A 25,823-nucleotide genomic window follows, 5' to 3' on the forward strand; every position below is an offset into this window, starting at 1 on the left:
TGTGGCAGTATTCGAACACCAATTAATAATGCAAGTACTATTATATTTTGTTTATTAATCTTAATATGGTCATATTAAATGTTTTTTTCTAATTACAAGATTAAGATGTTTTAACATAGATGATTTATTTGAATGATTGTTTGTTGGTTTCATTTTAAAGGTCAGCGTCAACATCATGTCCCTTTTAGTCATGCAAAATTTAAGTCCTATTTAAATGGGAAAAGACAGATAGGCTTTCTCTAAAATCACATCGGTAAATCACAGTTGAACAACATATTTCCAAACAACAATTAAACCTGACATCAACTGTACCATAGCTTGTGTTTCTTAGTCTGTTAATAAAACACAATTTTAGTTTCAGCTACACTGTACAAAAATTCCGTAGAAATTGCAGCTTGGTTGCCGGTAATTCACCGCAGATTTAAATTTATGATTTTTACTGGTAACATTTTGTTTAAAGTTAAATGAACATTAAACATTTACAAGTCTTTGTCTTTACAGAGTAAAACAAAACAAAAAAATAGCATCAAGCAAAACATTCTGGGAAACAAAAAACAGAAAAAGGTTGATGATGATTTCTGGTTCCCAGAATGCTTTGCATGAGGCTGTTATTGTATAGTTTTATTCTGTAAAGATAAAGACTTGTTAATATTTAACCCATTTCAGCCCACCGGCAACTACAGGTATAGTTGCCACAGTGCATAGTTGTAATTTTCCTTTTTTTCAGAATTTTTTAGATGTTATCCATGTTTTATTTCTCAATGACATGCAAGCTAACAATCCAATAAAGGATTTAAAAAAGAATGGTATTTATCTCCTTCCTGTCACATGAGGCTGTCAACTTCTTACCTCTTCTTCCAAGAAACATGGCGAAGGCAAACCCTCCCAAAGAAAGGTAATTTTCATTTTACTAACAAGTATTTTTTGTTGACATTTATGTATCTACATAATCATGAAGGTCTCTAGAGTCATCCAAACAAAACAAATCTTACAAGAGATCTATAGTTTTTTATATACTTAGTCAAAAGTCCAAGCGGCAACTATAGTTGCCGGTGGGCAAATGCCTTGTAAGTACATATATCATGGGGAAATGGTGTATACTGTGTCAATAGGTAAATAATCAATGTTATTGGTCTTTTTAGTGCTTTTTTCTTTCATAATATCATACCTAAAACCCTTTAACTAACATATCTACTGTCCATTAGACCTTAATTTGATAGGGAATAAAATCCATTCATACTGGTCATTTAAAGAGGGAGACAGAGATCTCCTCTTCTTCCAAAGACTGGTTGCCCATTTTATTGATTTATTTTCATATTATTTTCATTAAAGGACAACTCTGGTGAAAAATGAACCTAGGGGTAATTAACACATGGTGACCGAGTAGATCGTTCTCTGGGATGCGTTTTCATGATAATCGAATGTAAAGAGTTTTTTATCAATAAAAACAGATTAGCGTATAGCGCTAGTATATGGGGCAAAGAGTAAGTACAAGTAAATCGCTACCACTAACAAGGCTCAAAATAGCCTCACACTACCACAGTAGCATAATGAGGGTCCTTACATGCAAACCGAAGCATTGAGAACTTTGTAAGTGTACAAACAGTTTAATAAGAAGCTACTTTATAAAGACAGCACAGTACACGTATTCAGATAGCAGACATCTTGAAAAACCGACTCGACAAGTTGAGCCACGAACGATGTGCTAAGTGATATGAACTTAGTGATATGAACTGATTTGGAGCTGACATATGGTCCGTTGTTTCTGGAAGAAAGCACTGAATGCAACAGAGAAAATAAATAAATACAAATAATAATAAAAAAACCTGAACAAGTCACAGTTTGTATCACTTAGCACGCGTCATCTTTAAAAAAGCATTCACATAAAATGTCCAGTAATTGTACTTGTCCCGCAATAGTTATTTTGTCTAGAACAAAGCACTCACATACCTCATATGGGTAATATACTATTGCAGCAATAGGTAGCCTGTCTGGAACCGAGCGTTTTTAAACTACAATACTGCATGACACTTGCGTTTCATGCGGCCGGCCCCTACGCTAATAAGATTCTGTTTCTCTCTCCCTGTCTCGTCCTCGACCACGAGGACAATGGGACAAACAGACCCATTTCCTGTTGCTGTGAAGGTCATCACACCACTGATCTACTGGCTGTCCTTCAACGTGATGCCCAGCCGATGCGCGACCACCGGCTGAACCAGTTTAATCCGCTTACCCGCCTCCTATCCCTACCCTGTTTATATATATATAAAAATATATATATTAATTTCTCCCAAGGGTTTTTGTCCTTCTAGGAGTTTTTCCCACAGGGTTTTCTCCTAGGGGGTTTTCGTCCCCGAGAGAATCAGACAACTTTGGCTTAACTTAGCACTTTACTGTATACGTTACATTATTAATACGCTCGCTTGTACGGTTTATCCTTAGCTGCTATATTCTACTTCTTATATTATCTATTGATTTTCTGTGTTCTCCTTTACATCTACTCATGTAAATCTGCTTTGCAACAATTAACAATTGTGAAAAGCGTTATATAAATAAAATTGAATTGAATTGAACAAGAGATTATAAGCTAGATGCATTTTTATTTGGGGGGGGGGTCGCATCGAATGTTCTTGGACTGTTATACATAATAAATGTGTTTATGAATAAAGGTTGATCTGTTGAAAGCCGTTATTTTGAGTAAGATGCCAAATGTATTAAAATTTGACATTAAAGGGGTGCATACAACATTTTACGTACATTCAAATACGATTTTCAAAAAAATAAAAATGGGGAAAATAAATGCAGAACATGTTTACAGAGGACACTATTAACACAATTATATGCATGAAACCATTCAGAAAAATTTGGGCACAAATAGGTTAAAATGTATTTAACTTTGAACAAACTCTTGCCAGTAAATAACACAAATGTCAATCCACGGCAAATCACCGGCAACCCAGCTGCAATAACATTGTAATTTCCACTGAATTCCCTTACAGCGACTGCGCATGCGCACAGGTCGTCAAGGCACTCTGGCTGCATCCGAAACATGAAGGCAGCTCCGAGAAACACATTCGGATAGACTTCATAGGCAAACAAACTCAAAATTAAAGTTTTACTATAGTAATGCAGGACTGTGAATAGCCCTTATTATCAAATGACGATGTTTATTACTGCTTAGCTAAAATTCTGAAAATGTTACTGTAAAAGTCCTCAAAAGCATAAAGTAAATGAATCCGTGAATCGGAGTATAAATTGGGATTATTTTCAGTAATGAACTAATCAAGGTAATCATTCACACACACACCTAGACTTTTTTAATCTCAGTCATTGTTTTGATGAACAGCGTTGTAAAAATTTTGGCACAGTCAATTAAAACATGAAATGGTGGATAATAATGGCAATAATTGTTTTTGTTCACATATTCATTTCTAATCATGATTCATGAACTTACAAGACGAGCTACTACAATCAAGACGACTCCCTTGGTCGATCTGGTCCAAACCTCTTAATCCTTAATTTATACTCCAGCGTGGTTATGAGACTCTGAGAACGATCCAATCACATGAGGTCAAAAACATAAAAAACTATATTGATTTGCTAACAATAAATGTGGGAGGGTTTGGGGCACCGAAGTGAACGTCCTACCGAAGTGAATCCCAAATTACTGCATTCTTTTAAACCACAGTGCCTCAGTTATGTGAGGTGTTCGGCTTCACAGAGTTGCATGGATTGGCGGGGTGGACTAAAGCCGCATTCACATTACAAGCTACTTTGTCGCTGTGTGTCGCTTGTCACTTTCATCAAGGTTGTTAGGGGGCGTTTCTAAATCTGGTTGCCATAACGTCCGAGTAACGTCCACTCCAGTAGGCTAACTGACCAGAAATGGATGACTTGAATTATACTGCTTTGCTCTCGTTGGTAGTCGCTCCAGAAAGTCACTCATTTGCATAAAGTTAAACTTTTTTCAACTTTTTCGCGCGACTGTACACGCCCCATCCGGTCGCCAACTCTCACTGTCGCCCGAAGATGCCAAGCTTCAAATGAAATCAATGAGATTGCGTGGCTCTGCTACTGCTAGTCGCTGCGTTTTCGTGATCGATCATCGATGCCACGTTCGAGTACTCGAGCAATCGATTACTCGTGCTCATCCCTACATGTAAGTGTCATAAACTTTTGTTTAACACAGAGCTTGAGAAAAATGAATGGGCTTTTTGCAAGGGATCCAGTATCCAACTTCTGTCTTAGCCTTCAAAAATATGTCATCTCTGCGGCACTCTATTAAAGGCGGAGTCCATGATGTTTGAAAGCAAATGTTGATATTTGAAATCACCTAAACAAACACGCCCCTACCCCAATAGAATCTGGACCTTCTGTTGATAGACCCGCCCCACACATACGCAACCCGGCATTTGATTTGATTTGCTATAAGTGTGTTTTGGTAGTCGGCCCGTCTTCTTTTCCAATGCGTTTTTCAAACATCGTGGACTCCGCCTTTAATAGGCTGCGCCGAGCGCTCTAAAAGGCTGCCTTTGGAGGCATGTCTGAATCCAATGTTTGATTTACTTCCTGTCTCCTGAGATACCTTCATAATCTTGTCCTACAATTCTACGCATGGGCGTGCGCTGGAAATGCAATGTGTCGAGCCTGGTCAAGTTCAAAAAGATAAAATGGCGACCAAAAGCTGCTGGATCATAAATTTAGTGTTTTTACACCTTTTGATTGCATTTCTAGTAATTTCTTAGTGTTGTAGTTTATGAAGGCTGTGAAAATGAGTTTCCCAGAGCTGCCTTCATGCCGCCAAAGTCATTCACGAGGCAGCTGCATAACCTTTTGGACACAGCATAGTGACAGAGGCCATTCCTCAATCTGAAGGCTGCAGCCTATTCTTCTTACTTAAACGTAAATTGTTATCTTTTAACTATAAATCTAATTCTTAGTTAAATTAAATAAACCAGACTTGATGACGTATGCAGTCTGCATATGCGACCTCCGCAGCCTTCAGATTGGGAAACTGCCAGAAACGCTCAAACTTGTTATATTCAACATCTCTGACAGTAGACAGATCTTCTACATATGTCAACTTCACATATTTTACATCATTTCATATTTTATCTTGAATTATCTTGTTTATTTCGAAGAAGCAAAAAACAACCACAGTTTACCGACTCTGTCCTTGTTGTTTAAGTTTATGTTTGTTTATTTGTGTCTGTCTCCACCTGTCTCGTGTCCAGCGCCCATGATTTTGCACCACCTCGTGAAGCAGATCTATGTACGTGTATTCGTTCCCCAAAAGCAGACTGTCATCTTTTGGAGAACCTCCAGCAGGATGAACTCTCGGGTTATCACACACCTGAGCTCTCGCCGGGTCCTCCGCTCGCCTGGACTGCTTCCTCGAGTCGCTTTTCTCAACTCGCCGTCTCTTTTTCTGATCGCTTTGCATTTTCTCTATGTCATCTGCGTGGTTTCTCTTCTCTCTGGTAGCAGGGTTCGAGTTGCCGCCACTAGATGATGCACGGAGGACGGTGAAGAGTTCAGAGGAGACCTCACTTTCACCCCCTGGTGAGTTCTTGGAAAAGATGTCGGATAGGATGCTTGACTCAAAAGCTTCTTTCTTTGATACGATCCTTGCATCGATCTGTGGTGAAATATTACCAGACAAGGACTCTTGGGCATTGAATGACCCAACGTTTCTCCAGTAAGTGTCTCCATCTATAGTAACTCTGACATCTTCTTGTGGGAGTGAGTTTTCTGGTAAAAACTCAAGAGCATTGAACTCTCTGCCAGTTGGGATGGATGTGGGGCAAACGCTGTGTTGAAACTGCCTGCAACCGGTTACAAATATTATTTTGGGAAAGACATTAAGGACTTGCTGGTTTTGAATCCACTGCTTCTTCCATTGGACCGCAGTTGGTGGCCAAGTCAGAACGCGTCGGATGGGTCTTAAAGCTCCAGATCTGGTGCCACCTGTAGGAGTGCTTTGTTTAACCACAGAGCTCTGCTTTTCTGGATCAGCACCGATGGTGAGATACGGCAAGTTCTCAACGTTCTCCACAAACTCTTCCTGTGAAACAGCTTGGCTGCTTTCTGCATTTTGAGATGTTGCATTATTTTGGTGTTCCTCGCGAGTCATCACCTCATTCTTCACAAAACTGTGTGGAGCTTCTTTATCCATGCTTGTCCCAGCTTTAGCCCCATCAGTCTCCAAACTGTTTTCTCGGAGCCATCCATCACATGACCTGTGCGTGTCCGTGGAGTAACCGACAACATCTTTTAAGCTTGTATTCTCTTCACCTTCTTTCCCCATTCGTCCATCCTTCTCCTGGTGCTCCGCCTCCTCACACACATTATGGTTAACTCTCACATTTTCCTTCTGCTGTTCTGATGCCATGCATCCATCATAATACTCATCGCTCTTCAATGCATCGAATTCCTCGGCAACCTCCATCTGTTTGGTAAATAACTCCGTCCTGCAGAGGATCGGACCGGCTGAGCTCACACGTTTAATGGGTTCTCTATTTTGATAAATCCCTGATGAGTAAATGTGGTAGATCTGTGACGTCATCTCATCCCCCACTACCGCTCGGTGAGTCCTCAGTAACATCCCTGTTGTGGGTATTTGTGCCTGTTCAGGAATTTCCGATTTGACTCTTTTGCTATTCTTCTCAGCCTTTTTTCCGGTATTCACGCTTTTGGTTTTCTCCAGAGAAGGTTTTACAGTCTGTAGATGTTTCCGCTCTCGTTTCCTATGATACAAGACTGAAAGGACACAGATGACGAGTACCAGGGCGCAGAGTACCACTGGTTAAGAAGGTTAGTCATTAACAAGTTTAGTAAGAAGTAATGTAAGGTAATAAATGAATAGCGCTTACCAATTAAACTGATTAAAGTTGAAGGTCGGATAGTAAATGGTTTGGTTATACTGGCAGATCCTCCAATGGCAGGGCTCGTGGTGATAGCGTTGGGGTCTTCGTTTGTTTGACTCACTGTTGTTAGGGTCTTACATTCTTGCACCTGCCATACTGGTTTGCCTTTTAATTTGGGAGGGCTGCTGCAGCACACCAGCATCTCATTCTCCAACAGAGAGACGTTCTGAAGACCTGAATGTATTCATCATCACCTTCACTATTATACATTTAAAGCCATTTCAAATAAAAAAGGGTTTTCTTTAAAGTTTAAAGGACAGCTTCCCCAAAAATAAAACTATCATCTCATTGATTTATGCTATTCAAACTTTAAAGTTTCACATTCATTAACTTTAGTTAAAGGGATAGTTCACCCAAAAATGAAAATGTTGTCATCATTTACTCATCTTTATGTTGTTATGAGTTTCTTCCTTCTGTTTATCACAAAAGAAGATATTTGGGACAATATTTGTAACAACGTAGATCGGGGCACCATTGACTTATAGGAAAAAAATAATACTATGGAAGTGAATGGTGCCCCAACCCAGTGATGGAGTACTCGAGTCCTGGACTCGGACTCGAGTCCGACTCGAGTCACTATTCTTTGGACTCGAGTCCGACTCGAGAATCCATTCTCTGGACTTGTGACTCGACTTGGACTCGCGGATTGATGACTCGTACTTGGACTCGGACTCGAGGATATATACAATCGGACTTGAGCATTCATCACTTTGTTTTTGACTAAATATGTTATAAAAAATTATATAAGGTGTTACACTTTTCCTGTTTCGTGCCCAAGACCGCGATCTCCCTTCACAGACACTGCTACCTCTCGCTCTCTTTGCTTGACAACACACTCACTGACGTCACTAACTTTTACGCTCGTGCAATGCATGATGCATGATTCGCGGGCTAAATGTTCACATTTGTAAAATGCAGAAAGACGTGCCCCGGATCGTGAAGTTCGCCTACGCGAATTTTGCTTCTAATGCTGGAAAGAGCAGCGCTAAATGTTGTGTGCGTAGGAAAAGACTGGGACAAACTCAAACTTTAACAGACACCTGTCACGGATGCACCCAGAAAAGTAAGTAAAATGCTTTCCATTGCCTAACGTTTTTTTTTTTCAAAAAAATATTACTGACTAATGCATATATAACAAACAGAAGAAGCTAGGGTTAATGTATGTCTGGTTCAGATTACAGCATTTTTTTTTGTCTGTTGATACCTTAAAAAGAGTAACTAAACCCTAATCCAAGTTTTTTTAGTTACTGATCTGCAAGAATGCTGGTTTATTAGTGCTATTCATTGATTTTGATGTACGTTTTTTGACATTTGGATATAAAGTGTTTCAATACTACAATATATGGTGTAAAAACGTCTGAGTGCTGCCCTCTTCAGGTTGAACGGTGGCTACTGCAGTTGAATTTTCCTATTTGATGTTGGGTCCAAAAAATGACTCGAAAATAAATTGTTTTTTTAAAGAAAATCATTTCAGGATGTTTTCTTAATGGACTTCAATGCCAACTCAGTTGTTTGTTCTTGTTTCCTTAAAAAAACAAAATGCAGCATGATTAAAGAGTAACTAAACCCTAATCCAACTTTTTTTTAGTTACTGATCTGTAAGAATGATGGTTTATTAGTGCTGTTCATTGATTTTAGTAATTTTTTTGACATTTGGATATAAAGTGTTTCAATACTACAATATATGGTGTAAAAACGTCTGAGTGCTGCCCTCTTCAGGTTGAACGGTGGCTACTGCAGTTGAATTTTCCTATTTGATGTTGGGTCCAAAAAATGACTCGAAAATAAATTGTTTTTTTAAAGAAAATCATTTCAGGATGTTTTCTTAATGGACTTCAATGCCAACTCAGTTGTTTGTTCTTGTTTCCTTAAAAAAACAAAATGCAGCATGATTAAAGAGTAACTAAACCCTAATCTAACTTTTTTTAGTTACTGATCTGTAAGAATGATGGTTTATTAGTGCAGTTCATTGATTTTAGTAAGTTTTTTGACATTTGGATATAAAGTGTTTCAATACTACAATATATGGTGTAAAAACGTCTGAGTGCTGCCCTCTTCAGGTTGAACGGTGGCTACTGCAGTTGAATTTTCCTATTGGATGTTGGGTCCAAAAAATGACTCGTGACGTAAGCAGGTTCAAGCTTACCACGCCCTTGTTACGATCTCACCACACACTTGGTACGAGCTTAGTTCGCCCCCTCTATCTGTTAGGATCTGCCCACTTTTCTAGCATTTTTCAAATATTGCCAGTGGGTGGAGTCAGGCTCTGACCAGGGGTTTAGTTACGCTTTAAACATTAAATTTGTAAATTTTCTACACTATTTCTCAATCACAAGTTTACAACAATGGAAGTACACACATGCTTTTGATGGCGTTGTAAAGTTGCAAAGTGTGTTGCAAAGTGTATATGTCAAATCAGTAAATAAACTCCCTTTGCAATCGTAAAAGTGGTGTCATTTCTGTTTAATGTAGAACCTCTTTAATACATTTTATCGGACTCGACAGTTGGTGACTCGACTACAACACTGCCCCAACCTTGGGTAAACTATCCCTTTAATGAAGGGATGTAATTTTATATGATAACAAATACAGTTAAAATTTTATTTAAAGGCAGGGTGCATGATTTTTGAAAATCACTCTGGAAAAGGGAGTTGGGCCGGGTACCAAAACACACTTGTAGCCAATCAGCAGTAAGGGACATGTTTACTGACTGACATTGTTGCCTGGGTTGGGTATGTGTTGGGCGGGTCTATCAAAAAATTCTATTGGGGTAGGGGCGTGTTTGGTTAGGAGATGTCAAATATCAACATTCACTCAGCTTTCAGAGATCATGCACCCCACCTTTAATTAAATAATATTTTGTCATTAAGACGTTAGCAAGATATTTAAAGTATGAGATGGAAATTGATGTATACCTCGTAAGAATTCGGCAAAGTCGTGTACAGAGCATGAGCAGTCCCATGGGTTTCCATCCAGACGGATCTTTGTGGCATTAAGAGGACGCAGCACATCAACGCTCAGATTTGTCAGGTTGTTGTTGGACAGATCCAGTTGTCTTAGTTTACTCGTACTGATAAAACTACTCGGGGTTATAGTGTGAATTTGATTCCGAGACAAGTTTAAAGTGAGCAGGTTTGTCATCCCAAAAAGTGAACTATGATCCAGCATAGTTATTTTATTATTCGACAATCTGAGGGTTTCAAGGGAATCAGGGTGGCTGAACCATTCTAAAGACACATCAGAAATATGGTTGTCATCCAACAGAAGAGTTTTTAGGTTGTGGAATTTATCAAAAGTTCGTGGAGCCACTGCGGTGACCTTGGCTTGTGTAATTTTCAAACTGATGACAGAGGTCAGATTTGTACTGTTAAAAATAGATAAGTCGATTTCTCCTAAATCACTCGTAAAGAGGATCAAAGAGGTCAGGCCAGCAGGATAACCTATAGGAGAAAGTGTCACAAGAAATGTTATTTTTTAAAACAGTTTAAGTCCGATATTAAATGTGTTCTCAGTTTGTCATACTACAGAAACATTTGCTATTAACCTCCCAGACAAATATTATGGTAACACTTTACTTAAAGGGGTGTTCGTAAGACTGACATGACACCTTCATAATCATGACATGTGCCATCAACATAAAGGAGATTTTATGTCATTAAGTGTCATTGTTCAACTATGTCATTTTTAATGCAAAGATGACATTGTTTGAGATGTCTTTGTTATGACAACTAGACCATAACTAATTCATTATAACTTGTCATGACAACTTGACATTACCAAGACAACATAACTGACCACTTTTTTACCAGAGTGATACAAATTGAATTTGTTATTAAAATGTCATTAAGTGTTAAAACTTTGTCAAATAGTTTTATAACAGCATCATAAACTGATTTACCTAAAATTAATTGAAAACAGTACAATAATGGGTTTAGCCATCCAGTGTTGGGTCCATATCGCTGGAAAAATAGTAAATTACATTAAATTAATGAAATTTAATAAAGGTTTCATTTCAGAACCCTCTTTGTGAGGAAGATTAAGTTCTGTTAGTTATCAGTTTTTTATTTATTGTGCACATACATAAAGGAACAGTATGTAGGATTGTGGCCAAAACTGGTATTGCAATCACAAAACTTGTGGCTAAAACTGGTACTGCAATCACACAACTGGTGGCCAATACACAACATGACAACATAAACATCAGTTGAGGGCTGCAACTCCTCTTTTTATATGACAATATCCTGGCCAGACCACTGTTGTCAGTGATATAAGTATTTGAAATGAAAATGATTTCTTAATGTCTAGTGACATATCAGGGCCATGTATTGGTTTATGTCAAGTTGTCATAACAAAGACATTTCAAACAATGTCATCTTTGCATTAAAAATGTCATAATTGAACAAATGGCAATTAATGACATTGTCATAGATGTGCAAAAAATCTCCTTCATGTTCATGACACGTGTCATGTCATGATTATGAAGGTGTCATGTCAGTCTTATGAACATCCTTCAAGTAAAGTGTGTTACCAATATGATTTACGTTTAAAAAAACGTAAATAAAATAAGTTATTAAAGTGCCCATATTATGAAAAACTCACTTTTTCTGGGTTTTGGGGTGTTATTTTGTGTCTCTGATGCTCCCACACGCATACAAACTTGGAAAAAAATCCATCCATGCTGTTTTGAGTGAGATACACGTTTCTGAATGTCCTCTGCCTTGAGTCTCAGATTGTGCAAGTTCAAACTCAGCTCCGTTGTTACGTAACTAACCGTTTCGTCACATTCAGTTTGAATTTTCCCACCCACCACCCCATTCCTGGTCCCCACCCACCAGGGAGCTAGAGAGAGCACAGAGCAGTCAGTCACTTCGCTGATACCCTGCTGTTATCATGTCTCACTGAAATAACAGCGCTATTTGGATATTATGGATTATACTCCCGCCTACTTTTAAAAACAAAGTTTTAACGCGTGGTTATTGGAACCCGGAGTAATCTTATATACAGTGTGTAAATACCCATCAGATTGTAGGCGATAAGACCTTCATGCGAAATCTGATGTAAACAACAGACTATGTATCTATATTTCACGGATTATACGCATTTGTGGACAAAAATGGTCATTGGATGTATTTTATTGGACTTTCATGGATCATTCACACATCTGAAACAGACTGGATTCGATTCGCGATCGTTGTATCAACACAAAAGGTAAGAAGTCACGTTATATTTTGCATGTTGTCATCTTCTGTCACAAAATACTACATTTATGATGCTAGAGCATCTGTATCTCAAAACAGAGATCATACATTGATACTAATCCCATAAATTATACCTTTTAAATGTATAGTGATGTTAAAATTGGTTGTAAACAGTAGGCTATAGATATTTTTGCAGGCTAGATAGTTTACAGCGTGGTTTCGAAAGTTAAAAAAAATATTTAACGGGTTTATTTTACAATTCTACAAGAACTAAGTAATAGTGCTTTGCCAAACTAAAAGCTTTTTGCCAAACTAACCGAGACCGGGCCTTTCCGCCCCGGCTTTTCTGACGAGGCTAACCCCCGAGCCTCTTATAACTTTACGGTCCGGACCTCCTGCTAGCTTCTAGCAATTAGCACGCGGTCCACAAGAAGTATACTCCCCCCGCCGGGTCTTAATTTCTGTAATTTGCGAAAATAATGCATTTGAAAATGTTTTATAACGGGAATATGTTAGCATTGTCCAGGGAAAACGAGTGTATTGTTGAAACATCACAATTGACTCTGGAATCATTGTGTGTCATGAGTTTCTTCTCCTGTAGTGTACTTATTAGTGATACTTTTCTGCATGATTTGTCTGTTGGCAACTAGGGGTGTAACGGTACGCAAAAATCACGGTTCGGTGCGAACCCCGGTTTTGAAGCCACGGTTCGGTTCATTTTCGGTACAGTAAGGGAGAAATGCAAACATTAATCTGCAGGTTGTTTATTACTATAAACTTTTTTTTACAATTTGTTTACACTTTTTTAAACACTTTTTATTAAAATATAACATATAAAATATATATAAAATGAAAAAATAATAAATAAAATACTACTGCAAAGTTCTTTTTTTTACATTATTTTATAACAGAAGGTAACTCTTTTCTTAACCTTCTCTTAAACTTTTTCTACTAAAACCTTGAACTAACAAATTCAATTCCTGAATACATTTATGAACTATTAGCCTACATTTTTGCCACCAAAAGTTTTCTGTTTTGATTTATTTTGGATTGTTTAACTCACAGTATTGAATTGGCTATGTACCATCTCTGTATAAAAATAATATTACTGCTCTATGTGTAACTGCATAGCAAGCAACATGATGATATACTTATTATACACTCATTTTGAGATTAGTGAGTTGCATACCTAGCCATCTTTGATCTTTTGCATGTTTCTCCTAATCTTTGCTTGTGTCGTCAATGTAAGCTGTAACGAACCCCTCCGCAGCTGAGTGACAGCTGAGTAAGCCCGGGTTACAGCTCTTCTCTGTCCCGACCAGCTGATCGCATTGTGACAATGATATGATTGACGTGATGTGCAGATGAAAAATCTGATCACGCATTCCTTATTCTCGCTGTCACAGAAAGCGCGTCTCTTGAATGCGTAGCAACGAAAGACGCGCATCCTCTCACGCACTTTTGAAAGAACAAAGCAGCGCGTTGACACGCGTTTAACATGTGCTTTTAGATACGACACGTAAACGTTTACATCAATAATCAAACGTATATACATCTAAGTAAATAAAAATCTTTCTGCGGGCCGAATTATGTTATATGTTTGACAGAAGACTTGCGCTGAACGCGGAGACTTCCGCCACTTAATATGTTCGTGCGGAAACGCACGTATTATGTTCCGCACAGGCGCACACAAAATGCAATGCATTCGGCCTTTCGGTGCACGTGTGCACCGTGCCGAAAGCCCTGAACCGAAACGGTCCGGTTCGAATACACGTACCGTTACACCCCTATTGGCAACATAAACCGTTAATAATAATATATAATAATAACACAGTATGGTCTGTACTGCTCACGATATCACTATGCACGCGCACATGACGTTAGTAGTGGGGCGTGATCAAAGGAGCAGCAGCTCATAAATATGTAATGACTAGCTCAAAACAGCACAATCTGAAATGCCCTGAAACAGAGGCTCCAAGAGATGGGTGACAATCTTTTCCTACAAGCTATTTTGAGCAAACAACTTTTGAAACATGCTTTATGGAACTCATACACCTATTTAACTTGTGGAAAAGCAGTCATAAGATGGGCACTTTAAAATCTTTGGAAAACAGGCAGGAATCTTTGCTCTCAAACACTCGGGGCGTGTTCGCTGTCGAAACCACACCCACTGGTGGGAATGCTGCAGTCTCTTTCAACTTTTAAATATCACTACAACTTGAATACTCGCGATTGTGTTGGGGCGGGGCCATGCTCGGTGGCTCCATTGCATCATTGAGCCACAGTTTTAGCCCCGCCCAATAATCTTGACTACAGAAGTGTGTAAAACCTGTTGATGATCCATCATGCATTTTATTTTAAAGTTGATATATTAACCCTGCTTGTGAAAACCCAGCACAAACGTCTTTTTTGTGATTTACCATTTTCTACATAAATTCATCACACATAATGTAAAGCACATTCTGTGAAAATATAACCTTTATCTTTAACATTGATTAAGTAAGATTATGTCAAAGATTAAAACTGATGTGAAATCAATAAATCAAATCAAACTTTGATGCTCCTAATCTCATTATTATTGTGATTATGAGACCAATCCTGGTCCTCGAGGACCCCCTCCTAGAATGTTTTGATGCCTCCTTATTTAACACATCTGATTTAACTCATCAGCTTGTTAAGAAGACATGTTTACCACTTTGGAAGGAGGCTGTTAAGTTGAATCAGGTGTTTTAAATAGGGAATTAATTAAATTTTCTGGGAGGGGGTCCTCGAGGACCAGGATTGGGAAGCACTGCTTTAACCTATTTTATATAGAGGATAATAAATATCTTTTTGAATTTTGTTGCAATAACAAGTAGGCTATGTTCCATTTTAATGCAAACATTAAAACAACACGCCAATCTGTTAATCTTACCTGTTGGTATCTCCTTGCAAACATAGTCCGTGTCTGTATGTATGCAGGATTGAAACCATGCCACATTTATGCATCGGAAAACCATCAAAATAAGAAGAGCTATAGGCAGGAAGAAAAAGAGCATCCATTTAACATCATATTTAAGAAATTGTAAAATCAATAAAAAAATCAAATAGCATTGAGACTCACCATGCATATTGAAAAATATCAATGTCTTCAATGTCTAATGTCCCCCGAATACCTGAACGAAAGAGCCACCCGCTGTGCTTAAACTACCAGTTACCAGGTTACAAATGTGTCTATAGTGGTTTGTCAAGGATACAGATGAACATGCAGTGCAGTGTTCCAGTTGGGCGATGCTGAGACGGCCTTCACAAGATGCCCAATAATTAAACCACCAACACGCTGGAAAACTCACAATAACCCAACACCACTAAAGTTAGTGGTTTCTGATCAGATCTTTACATTGAACACTTGTAAATATTTTGTGACATTCAGATGCAAAACCCTCGAAGTACATCTAACATGTTTTCTTCTAAATAAACATTTTATCAGGCTCTTATGTTAAGGTTTAGTAATTTAACTTTAATGGAAATGAAAATGTTATTAGTAATTGAAATGCCTTATTTAAAGGCGGGGTGCATGATCACCTAAACAAACACGCCCCTACCCTAATAGAATCTGGACCTTCTTTTGATAGACCCGCCCCACACATACACAACCAGGGAACAATGTTGATCAGTAGATTCCCCCCTTACTGCTACAAGTGTGTTTTGGTACTCGACCCGACTCCCTTTTCCAAAGTGTTTTTTTTTTCAAAAATCATGCACCCCGCCTTTAACAAATTTGACTGTCTTTCGCTGCAAAATCCTCTTAAGTGCGTGCAAGCTTTTTTGGCAAAAACCTACACTTAGACAAGACACAAGACATAATAAACAGTTGCAAAATCACTAAAGATGCAACTAGAAATATTGCAAATGATAAAAGTCAGAATGTAAAAAGAATTAAGAAACTGAACCACACAATAGGGGGCGCTGTGATGCATGTAACTTGGGTCTGAATGTGATCCATTGTCATTTTGCACCCTGTAGTCCATCCAATTGATCTTTTGTGCAATTTGCTGAAAAATCGGCATGGCGTTTAGAGGATTCTGCCAACAAAGCAGTATTTCTAAATGTAATTTAATCAGTATTTAAAGGCGGGGTGCATGATCTCTGAAAACCAATGTTGATATTTGGATTGGAAGGGGAAGTATTTGATGTAAGAAATTATTTGATGACAGGCTGTTGAATTATTCTAAAATAATGCACACCCAAGGTGGTAATGCCGTTAAAAATAATTCAAAGGACCGGAAGACAATTATTCCGCTTTTACCATGGTTAACACAGACATTGCTCTGGTGTTTATTTTAAGACATTTGACAGTTCAGGTGTGTGTTTTACAAATAATCAACACCCGTGGAACATCTCTTAACCAATCAGAATAAAGCATTCAACAGCCCCGTGATATAAGAATGTATAATACGTGCCGAGAGCATTCGATCAATATCATAATCTCATTTTTAACGGAGACGGCTTTTAGCGGCTTTTGCATCTGACCTCATCATTTGTTACTTTGAGGCAAACCTTACTATCATGCGCGTAAAATGCTAAACAAAAGTGGGTGAGAGATGAAAACATCAACAATGAAACAAAAAATGAGAATGAATTGATTTACTTGAAATATTTATTATTCTCAAGAGTCAATTAAAATAAATAATGGTATGGTAAAGAAATCAAAATGAGCAAGAATGGGAAGTAGTTAAAAAAATAAAGAGGGAAAAAAGTGACCGACATCATTACAATCTTTTAGTTATAAAAACACACATAATATACAAAACTGCGATTAAAAATTAAACAAAATGCAGCGATGTGTAAACAAATCTAGCATCTATAATTTGGAAACAGTAGTTTAAGAGCCACGAAGGGTCTGTAGAGTTGACTCTACTCTGTATTACTAGTGTTTGCCAAGCGAGTACCTTTATCTGTCAAAATCAAGAGCGAAATGATTTAGAGTAAAGCCCTTTAAAATTCGACCCCATCGAGCGAAACCGTTAAAGTGCATACGTGCAAAACTCAATTGATCTGGGCACCAAATGAGGCTTGCTTGAGTGTTCTCGAACATCTACGAATAAAGACGTAGGCAGTGTTGACACTTTTCTCCGAGGAATGTTTTCAACCGTGGTAAATAATTAGACAGCGACAGCACGGCAGATAACCGATTATGAATATATTAAATACTGTCATTCAAATGCTGTACAGCGTTTACTCTTCATAACAGAGCATGCTGCTCTCTTGCGTGAAAGCTCCAGTGCCAACATCAACATGGTTACATTGCATGAAAATAAAGCACTAAAACATTATAAGTGCACCACAGTACAGACTTGTCCATTGTGGAGAGGTCAAGAGAACCGAAGAGAAGACAGCTGACGTGAATCCGCATCTCCTGGACCATCCCCAAAACTGGGCTACAGCCGATTTGCTCTTTTAAAGTGACAGTACCACAAAGCACGAAGGCCAAAAGTACGCATACTCTGGATTGTCCCGGTGATGACGGAGGAGAGCAGCATTTTTGAGACTAAATCAAAAGAGGGTTGAGAGGCGAGTCTATACTTTTTAACATTGAACTAAATTCTGGCAAAGGCAACGTACATCTTTTAAAGACCGTAAATAACCAAAGGAGGAAACAATCAGTTTGTCATGGGGGAAGCTCTGTGTTTAAATGAGCTATTCAGTGTCAAACCAATAAATACTTCAAGTAACAAAAAACGAATCATGTAAAAACACCACAGACCGTGGATAAAGCACTTCGACTCAAAACACATTCAGATGAAGTGCATTTGTCCAGACGCATTTTGTCTTATCACCCATCTGCCTGTGTTTCTTCACTTTACGCTCTTTTTCGCCCCCGCCGGTCTTTTGGCCTGCCACAGGTGGTTATGAATGGTCAACGCGTCCACGCTGACAGATACAGTTTTGGCGGGAATTACAGTGAATTGCTTGCGATCCGAGCTGTACTTGTAGAGTTTGTCTATCATCTTCTTAGTGATGCTCTTGGGCCCTGTCCCGGTGAGCTTTTGAATCTCCTCCGTGTCGGGGAAATAAGAATAAAGGGCTCTGAACTGGCAGCCGCTGTCGCGGAAAAGAATCATCAGGTGGTTGGAATCGCACTTCTCCAGTTCCTACAGGACAAATGAGGCAGTTTATTAAGTATGGTAGTTAAAATTTGTTGTTTAATGTTATGCCGTTTGCTTGTATCTACAGTCGTTGGGACCCACAGCCATGTCCATAACATTTATCTTTCTCATTTAAACACATATGAAACATGCAGTACTGCAGGTCCTCATTGAGAACCAGCACATTATGCCATAAATCACAGAAACGTGGTCACGCACCTCAAGAATCGAGTTCTTCTGTGGCTCATTCACTTTTCCTGCTAAGCAGCAATGAGAGATGGCGTTGTGGATGATCGGCTTGTTGGATTTTGCACTTGGCTCCTTGAAAAGCTTCGGTCCTACAGAGACAAAATATAAATGTACTAAGTACAATGACTTCCATTTTATAATCATAAATTACTGCACTATTCAAAGAGTCTTGATGTGGAAGCTACAGCATTGCATAGGGTTAACCTGAAGGACAACAAACATTTTTTGCCTTATGCGCATTTTTGAAGCAAGGAATAATTGCCTCGGAAAATCGTCTGTCATGTTGTTTTTGTTAGTCCGTTATTACACTATGCGAAGTGACATGGAACTGTAATGCGGTCAAGAGAGCTGCCTGGAACTACATTCGCAGTGCGTTTCCCAGAAAATAATTGCACACCTCAGAACGTTCATCAGTCAATCAGATTCAAGCATTTTACGGACCCGTAGTATAAAATCCAATCTTGCATCCATCTAAATCGTTTCTTACCTTAAATGGTAATAAATGATCTACGCAGTATTGTTGTCACAGTACCAATATTTCAGTTGTCAATACCAGTAAAAAATTAGCTGTTAGGCCTGTTGCAATAAACATGACCTTGGGAATATATTTCCATAGTGTTTACATGTGTATGTTTGCATAAAAGTAATGTCATTATTAGTGGTGCACCGATGTATTGGCCGATTTTTGATGAATTTGAAACCATCGGCATATCGGCAATAGCACGAGAAAGGCAGACACCGATTGTTTATTAATTAACTGCATAAAGAAATCCATTATATGTAAAAAATTAGTTAATGTTGTTAATAAAATAAATGCTGAATAGCAAAAACCACCTTTGAAGGTTGTCATTCTGTCTTCTTATATTTGTTTTAGCTTAATTTGTGCCTCTCTTATTATGTTGGTCAGTTGAATGTTAATTAGATCCAATCCATGTTCAGTAAAAATAATTTGATGCAGAAATAAACTAGCTAATAGACCAACTGTATAGTATTCTATACAAGTGTTTAATATCGGTATCGACCAGAAGTTGTCTGTTTAAATTGGTATCGGCCAAAATTCTATCGGTGCATCCCTAGTCATTAGCATTTTAGCCGATCGCAGTTGCCTTTGTTGTTTCTGTCTGATGTCTGTCTCAGAAGACACACACAGAGCAGACAGCGACAGACGAAGACAAAGTATTACTCGAGCTGCAATTTCGTGTTTTCTGGTGAATATATACAGTTTGAAAGAATAATTCTGACTGGAATTGGTTTTAAAGCTCCAACCCGCATCTTCCAACTTAAATGAGGAAAGGAAATTAAAGTAAACGGCATGTCTGCTTTGTTACAAAACAGAGGCACTGATAAGAGCTATACAAATATAAAGTCATCTGAAACATAACCATAAGATCTTAAACTGGGGTGCCCCGGTATTATGACATTTTATTAAAAAAACGAATTTATCATAAATTCTGCCTAATTACATCTCAGAAAAATAAGGCTACTAACCAACAGCACTACACTTTATAATTAAACCTTTAAAGCATCACCCCACCCTATTGAGTTAAATCTACACTCTTGGAGCTTTCAAACAATATACAGTTTGCCATGATTAGATAAGAATTCATATGCAAACATTGAAGTAAATGTAGTCGTCCTGCTGGTGGGACAGTGACATTTAGCAGAAAATACATTTTTTGAGGCACACTCTCTTCATAAATGAATCAATTACTCTCCCTACATAAGTTATTTTATAAAACACTGTTGAAATGTCTATTCTGGAGGCTTAGACCTTTCCAACGATATATAGCTTGTAGTGATAGATTAAAATTTACATCAACAATATTAATGCAAACGTAGGTGTCCCGTATTCGGGACGGCAACGCTTTACAGTTTAATATGCTTTGTTTAATTCAAATATTAAGTTTTGGAATGTTTTATGTAATAATTTTCCTTGGGGGGCCAGGTAGGGATGCACCGTATACAGGGGGGCCAGACAACGCCGAAAAAGATTGAGAACCAGTTTTACCCTATCTATTATAAACGTAACTTACTAAATAAAACTGATTTCATATTGTCATAATATATTCAATTATATATTACATTGATGTCCTGACTGTGGTTGTTGTTTTATTCATGTGCTATACATTGTTGTCGTTTTATACTTTTTTGGTATGTGCTACAAGTGCAGTGATTTCTAATGTAAAATTTCTATTGACTGAAAACAATGGGGTTGCGCGTAAGAGTTTATATGAATAAACTGTATGAATGCAATCTTAGCAATAAAAATATTAATTTTTTAAAAGAATGAAACAAATTAGAATGAAAATTTTATTTTAAGAAACCTGTATTATTTTCTCTTGTATATTAAGGATTGTTCTTTATTAAAGAAAATGTATCTTTTATCCGATTACTCGATGGAATTAACAGTAAAATACTCGATTACTAAAATAATCGATAGCTTCACCCCTAGCCACCCCACTCAAAAATAAGATGATGACATTAATTGAATGCTCTGGGCATGTACTATACGTTCATCATATACTTTCGCTTAAAAAAAGAGTGCACTTTACTGTTTTGGGACTGTTGACCCAGGTCAAGGGCGATTTATAGTCGTGCTATCCGTAGCCTGTGTGTAGCTCTGCGTAGCCTGACGTGCACCTCGCAAAAATTGTAACAGCGCGTCAGATCTACGCGGACCGCAAACGCTGTGATTGGTCTACCAGAACCCCTCCCGTCAGGTAAAAAAACTGCGTCATAGGTTTTTACGTTTGCGACGGTGAAAACAAATATGAGCCACGTTGAGGTGAGATTTAACTCAAACTGCAACAAAAGTCGCTGTTTATTTACTTCCATCATTGCTGGTCTTCTCAAATCATACACAACAAGTTGCTGTTTCTTCTTCGTTTGTGGGTTAACTTGCCAAGCTGCTTCTTCTCTGACGGTCGCGCTGCTTCTGTGGTTACACGTGTGGATACTGCCTACCAGCGGTTTGCGCGTGTGTTTGCACGTCGATGTGGAGACGACGCAAAAGTATAAATGAAAACCGACGCGGAACCTACGCCATCGCGGCTACGCCGTAGGACCTACGCACGACTATAATGAGCCTTTCACTGCGTAGTGACACCAGCCAACCCCCCCTTCACTTCAGTCAGTGGTCTTTTAGTTCAGGTGTCGGTCTTCAGGACATTTTTGCAAATTTTTGAGAGAGAGTTCTGTTTGTGTTTTAAGTTATTTATAATAAGTCAAGTTCACCGTTTTGTGCACTTATATCAGAATCATTTTGGATAATAAAGTGTATTCTTAAACACACCTGCCTATATTACATATCTTTGTCACGTCATTTTAAGTGTTTGATCACCACATTTGTGAGTGACCATTGCTAAAAATGTATTTATTTTATATAGTATATTCTGTTAATGTATATAGTGTATTCTATGTACAGTACTGTAGTTTAATATACTGTAGTATAAGTGTACTGTATAATATACACATAAAGAATATCTGCCAATATATCGTTATCAGTCTTATTTTAATCCCTAATATCTAGGGGTGTGACGAGACACTTAATCCACGAGACGAGACACGAGATTGGGTTCACGAGAACGAGACGAGACGATATTTTTACACTTTTTAAGAAACCCTCGATGATAAAATAAATGAATAAGAAACTGAAATCATGTTATTTTTAAATATTTTAACTAATCAAGGACTGGCCCTAACAATTATTTTACTAACTAATAATGAAGTAATTTGTTATTTTTGGGTAATAAAAATAGACCCAAGTGAGCAGTAGCCTTTAAAATTACATAATAACGAAGATGCAATAATAATTGGTTCAAATAAAGTATTAAAACCAAGTTACATTAAACAACATTACATTAACAAACACATTACATTTGTGGTCTATAAATAAAAAGCATTATGTATATATTATAACAAATGCCTGCAGGGGGAGATAGTTGACTCATCTCGCGGACGCTATCTTCACTTTCACTTTAGACGGAGAGAAACGCTTATTTTTAGCCAAACAATGTTTAAATCCATTTGAATATTTAATATACGTCCATTTCTTTACAATAGAAATGAACATGCAGACATTAAATCATGTAAACTCTGTGATGGTTTAATCTGCTGAGACTTCACATCTGACACTGATCAACAGACAACAACACGTCTCAGACTTCATACGAGCTCCCAAACGAACATTATTGGAAACCCAAACAAAAAAGCAAATGCAGTAAAAGACAGAATATAATGCATGCACTGTAAGAGGCTAATTACACCAACCACGCTTTAAAACGCTTGGAAACGCAAGGCGCGACGCACTGCCTTTTTAAAAAAAAAGAGCAGTGCGAGTCGACGCGGCTTTTAATATTGCTAGGCAACCACCTAGTCAGCTGTCTTGTCAACCAAATATTGAAGCGTGCGCTCTTTTGCTGTTAACTGTCATATTAGCAGAAACTTTAAAAAGATGACGCTTGCTCTGACCTTGTTTGAGGGTGAGAGGTGCACAAACACGCAGGAGAGAGTAAGCGAGTGGAGTCCGGTTCTTCAAAGCAACTGTAAACTTCCCTCACCACAACGTAAGGGCTTCCGCGCAGCTTTCCGAGTATACTTCCCGCGGCTACACGCGGATGGCCGCGTTCGACACTATACGCAATACAAATGATTTCTTATTCAAATTATTACTCTAGTGCAGTAATTCTCAAAGTGTGGTCCGCGGACCACTGGTGGTCCGCCAAACCCCCCCGGTGGTCCGCCAAAAGATGACCTAAACTAGGGAAGTGTTTATACCAGGGGTTCTCAAAGTCCGGACCCGACGGGAACTTGATCCGGACCCGCGTCCACTTCATATTACAAGTGCATTAATTTCTATGTGATTGCTAAATGTGTGCATTTGCTACTTTACAAATGCATATTAAACTTGTAAACCATTCGTTTCGTTCGTTCGAGTATTCCTGGTCCGAAAATAAAACGAGTTATTTAAAAATTCCCTGTGTGACGCTGTAGCCATCACACCCAGATATTATGCACAGCTACTTCATGCACTACGGCTTTTGATCAGTAAGTCCATATCAATCTGAAATCACTGTTGGTTTGAGTCGTTTAAAACAGGGTTCTTCAACGTTTTTTGGGTCGGGGACCCCTTAGATGAAAGAGGCATGGTTTATTTTCTGCATAGCTTTATATCAGAGAAAACATGCATTGAGTCCGCGGGCATCTTGTGGGGCAACTTTTTAACAGGCGGATTTGTACCCGACTATGAATCTTGCACAAAGCACCATCACGGTGCGCGTTTCATTAATTTTTAAATCGAGCGATAGTTTTGTCAAAGTTTATAAAGCAGACGCGGTGTAATGTGTCATTTGCCTGTTGAGTTAGCGCTTTAAATCTGAACCGCGTGAAACAGACGTCCAAGTTCAGAAATATAACTTAGATGAGACAATGTCACACTGATTCTAAAATAACTTTCTGAAAGAAAGACACACATGCATATAAGATTTATCTGTTTTATGATGCCTTTTCTGTCGCCACTGCTGCTTCCTGAGTGTACATTTATAATCTTCAGATATTTTATTTTGGTCCGCTTGCTAAAGTGAGCACGCCATGCACGTGCACAACTTAAAGGGGACATGTAACGTTTTTTGTACATATATTTTACGTTTTTAGCAAAAAAAAAACTTGTGGTCAAACATAATTTGGTGGACCCCCTGCAGTTCCGTCGCGGACCCCCTGGGGGCCGCGGACCCCCGGTTGAAGACCCATGCTTTAAAACATGCATTTGAAAAAGCAACACTCGTCAAACATAATCACTATACATATTCTTTATTATCATGAAAATACCTGAAAAGGTTTGAAGAACAGCAATATAAATATATCCTTAAGCCATTTCCTGGAGCTTCGTGTGTCTGGTTCTTCGTCTGCAGGGCATATTAAGTTTCTGCACGAGAGCGCCCTCTGGCTTATGGATGTAGCGTCATTTCACCGTAATTCATTGAGACTAAGCATTATTTCTTGTGTTTATGTTTAAAAAATTATTTTTAGTTTAAATGCAAAATACACTGTTTTTCCCAAACTATTTGTGTTGATTTGTTATATAAACAAATGATTTACATAAAGTTTTTCTGGACTTATGTAAATGATGAGAATTCAGATTTGGACCTTTGAATATAAACTTTGAGAACCCCTGGTTTATACAATTGTCACTTATTTAAGTATATTTTTAATGCACTTGCGAAACTGTGATATCAGTTCTTTCCTTTTCTGTCTTAATAACATAAATATGGATCGGTTGGCTAAACCAAAGAGGAGTCAAAATAAAAGATCAAGCATCAACTGAAAGCAGCTAAAATCCACAGATCCACAGATCTATTAGTTTTGTAATGTACTAGTTTTTGTTCATGTGTAAAATCCCTGTAATTTCAGTGATTTTGGACATTAAGGGGAATATTTTTTTCCAGTATTTGATTGTTACCATAGTTACAACCATAGACTTCGTATACCCACCACCTCAGTTTTAGTATGTTTAATTGCATTTTTTTCACATGTGAAGTTTGTTGTTCATATTAAGCTGCAACTCATTTCACATTTACTTTATCAAATGAAATAAAATTCATATAATAATTTCTGAACATACATAGCATTGCATTTGTTTTTTAAAAATTTGTTTTTGACTTGAAACAGTTGCATATTAAACTTAAACTTAGCTTATCCTTCCTATTTTGTTGTTTTTTGGGGGAGTGTTAGAGTGAGATTCTGTTAGGTGGTCCTCAGAGAAAAATTGGAAGATAAAGTGGTCCTTGGGCTGAAAAAGTTTGAGAAACACTGCTCTAGTGCAGCACTGATTTGGAGACATTTACAGTACATTAAAACATTAGGATAGTTGAAAAGAAACCGATCCACCATTGCAAACACAGTTTAGAACAAACAAGAAGACAACAAAGAGCAGGAATCAAACAATATGGTAACAAACATGCTCCACAGCTTTCTGTTTATGGATGAAATGAAGGTTAAAGAGGAAGATCGATAGTGTGTGTGCAAATGCTGTCTATTTCCTTTGTATAATTGTTTGTGGTGGAGTATCCTGTCTAAATATTTCCATGCGCATGCGCTGTTGTATGCGGACTGTACGCGCACTGTCCGCGCGTTCTCAAATTTTGGGCTGCACGCGGACAGTCTGCGCGGCCGGCCGCGGACCCTCCTGATGATGAAAATGACGTAATGTGGACGGCACGCATACGCGGACATCCCTAGTATACTTTCGGCTTTAGCGTTCCTTCAAAGACGCGTGCTGCGGCCGCCGGCAACCGCTCAGCGCGCAAACGCTCCATGCCCATAGA

At 38.2% G+C, this 25,823-nt stretch overlaps 2 protein-coding genes across 7 annotated transcripts in view; both read right to left on the reverse strand.

The window, feature by feature from the left end:
- Positions 1-2,757: 2,757 nt before the first annotated feature.
- On the reverse strand, positions 2,758-16,609 carry LOC129441029 (uncharacterized). Of its 2 annotated transcripts, XM_055200735.2 has the most exons (5): positions 15,228-16,609; positions 15,039-15,137; positions 9,842-10,366; positions 6,873-7,100; positions 2,758-6,801 (listed from the first exon to the last, which is right to left on the reverse strand). In XM_055200735.2, the coding sequence occupies exons 1-5, from the start codon at positions 15,232-15,234 to the stop codon at positions 5,162-5,164; spliced, it is 2,499 nt and encodes an 832-aa protein (XP_055056710.2). In that variant the 5' UTR covers positions 15,235-16,609; the 3' UTR covers positions 2,758-5,161. The 2 variants fall into 2 exon arrangements, with proteins under 2 accessions (XP_055056710.2, XP_055056709.2); XM_055200734.2 differs by having other exon boundaries at positions 15,039-16,609.
- Positions 16,610-16,745: 136 nt separating this feature from the next.
- The window catches only part of camsap1b (calmodulin regulated spectrin-associated protein 1b), a 41,154-nt gene continuing 32,076 nt past the window's right edge, over positions 16,746-25,823 (reverse strand). For all 5 annotated transcript variants that reach the window (XM_055200715.2, XM_055200713.2, XM_055200711.2 and 2 more), the window contains 2 exons: positions 18,472-18,590; positions 16,746-18,258 (listed from right to left, as the gene is read on the reverse strand). In XM_055200715.2, coding sequence (XP_055056690.2) covers positions 17,962-18,258; positions 18,472-18,590 — 416 coding nt within the window. In that variant the 3' untranslated portion in view covers positions 16,746-17,961. The remainder of the gene's footprint in view (positions 18,259-18,471; positions 18,591-25,823) is intronic.

This window comes from Misgurnus anguillicaudatus, chromosome 22 (genome assembly GCF_027580225.2).
Source record: "Misgurnus anguillicaudatus chromosome 22, ASM2758022v2, whole genome shotgun sequence".
NCBI lineage: Eukaryota > Metazoa > Chordata > Actinopteri > Cypriniformes > Cobitidae > Misgurnus > Misgurnus anguillicaudatus.

Coding starts and splice junctions, on each gene's coding strand:
- LOC129441029 (XM_055200734.2), bottom strand. CDS start 15,234: ATGCATGGTGAGTCTCAATGCTATTTGATTTTTTTATTGATTTTACAA. Junction 7,101..9,841: donor CTTTGCCGAATTCTTACGAG/GTATACATCAAT, acceptor GAATACATTCAG/GTCTTCAGAACGTCTCTCTG. Junction 6,802..6,872: donor AACTTTAATCAGTTTAATTG/GTAAGCGCTATT, acceptor CTTCTTAACCAG/TGGTACTCTGCGCCCTGGTA.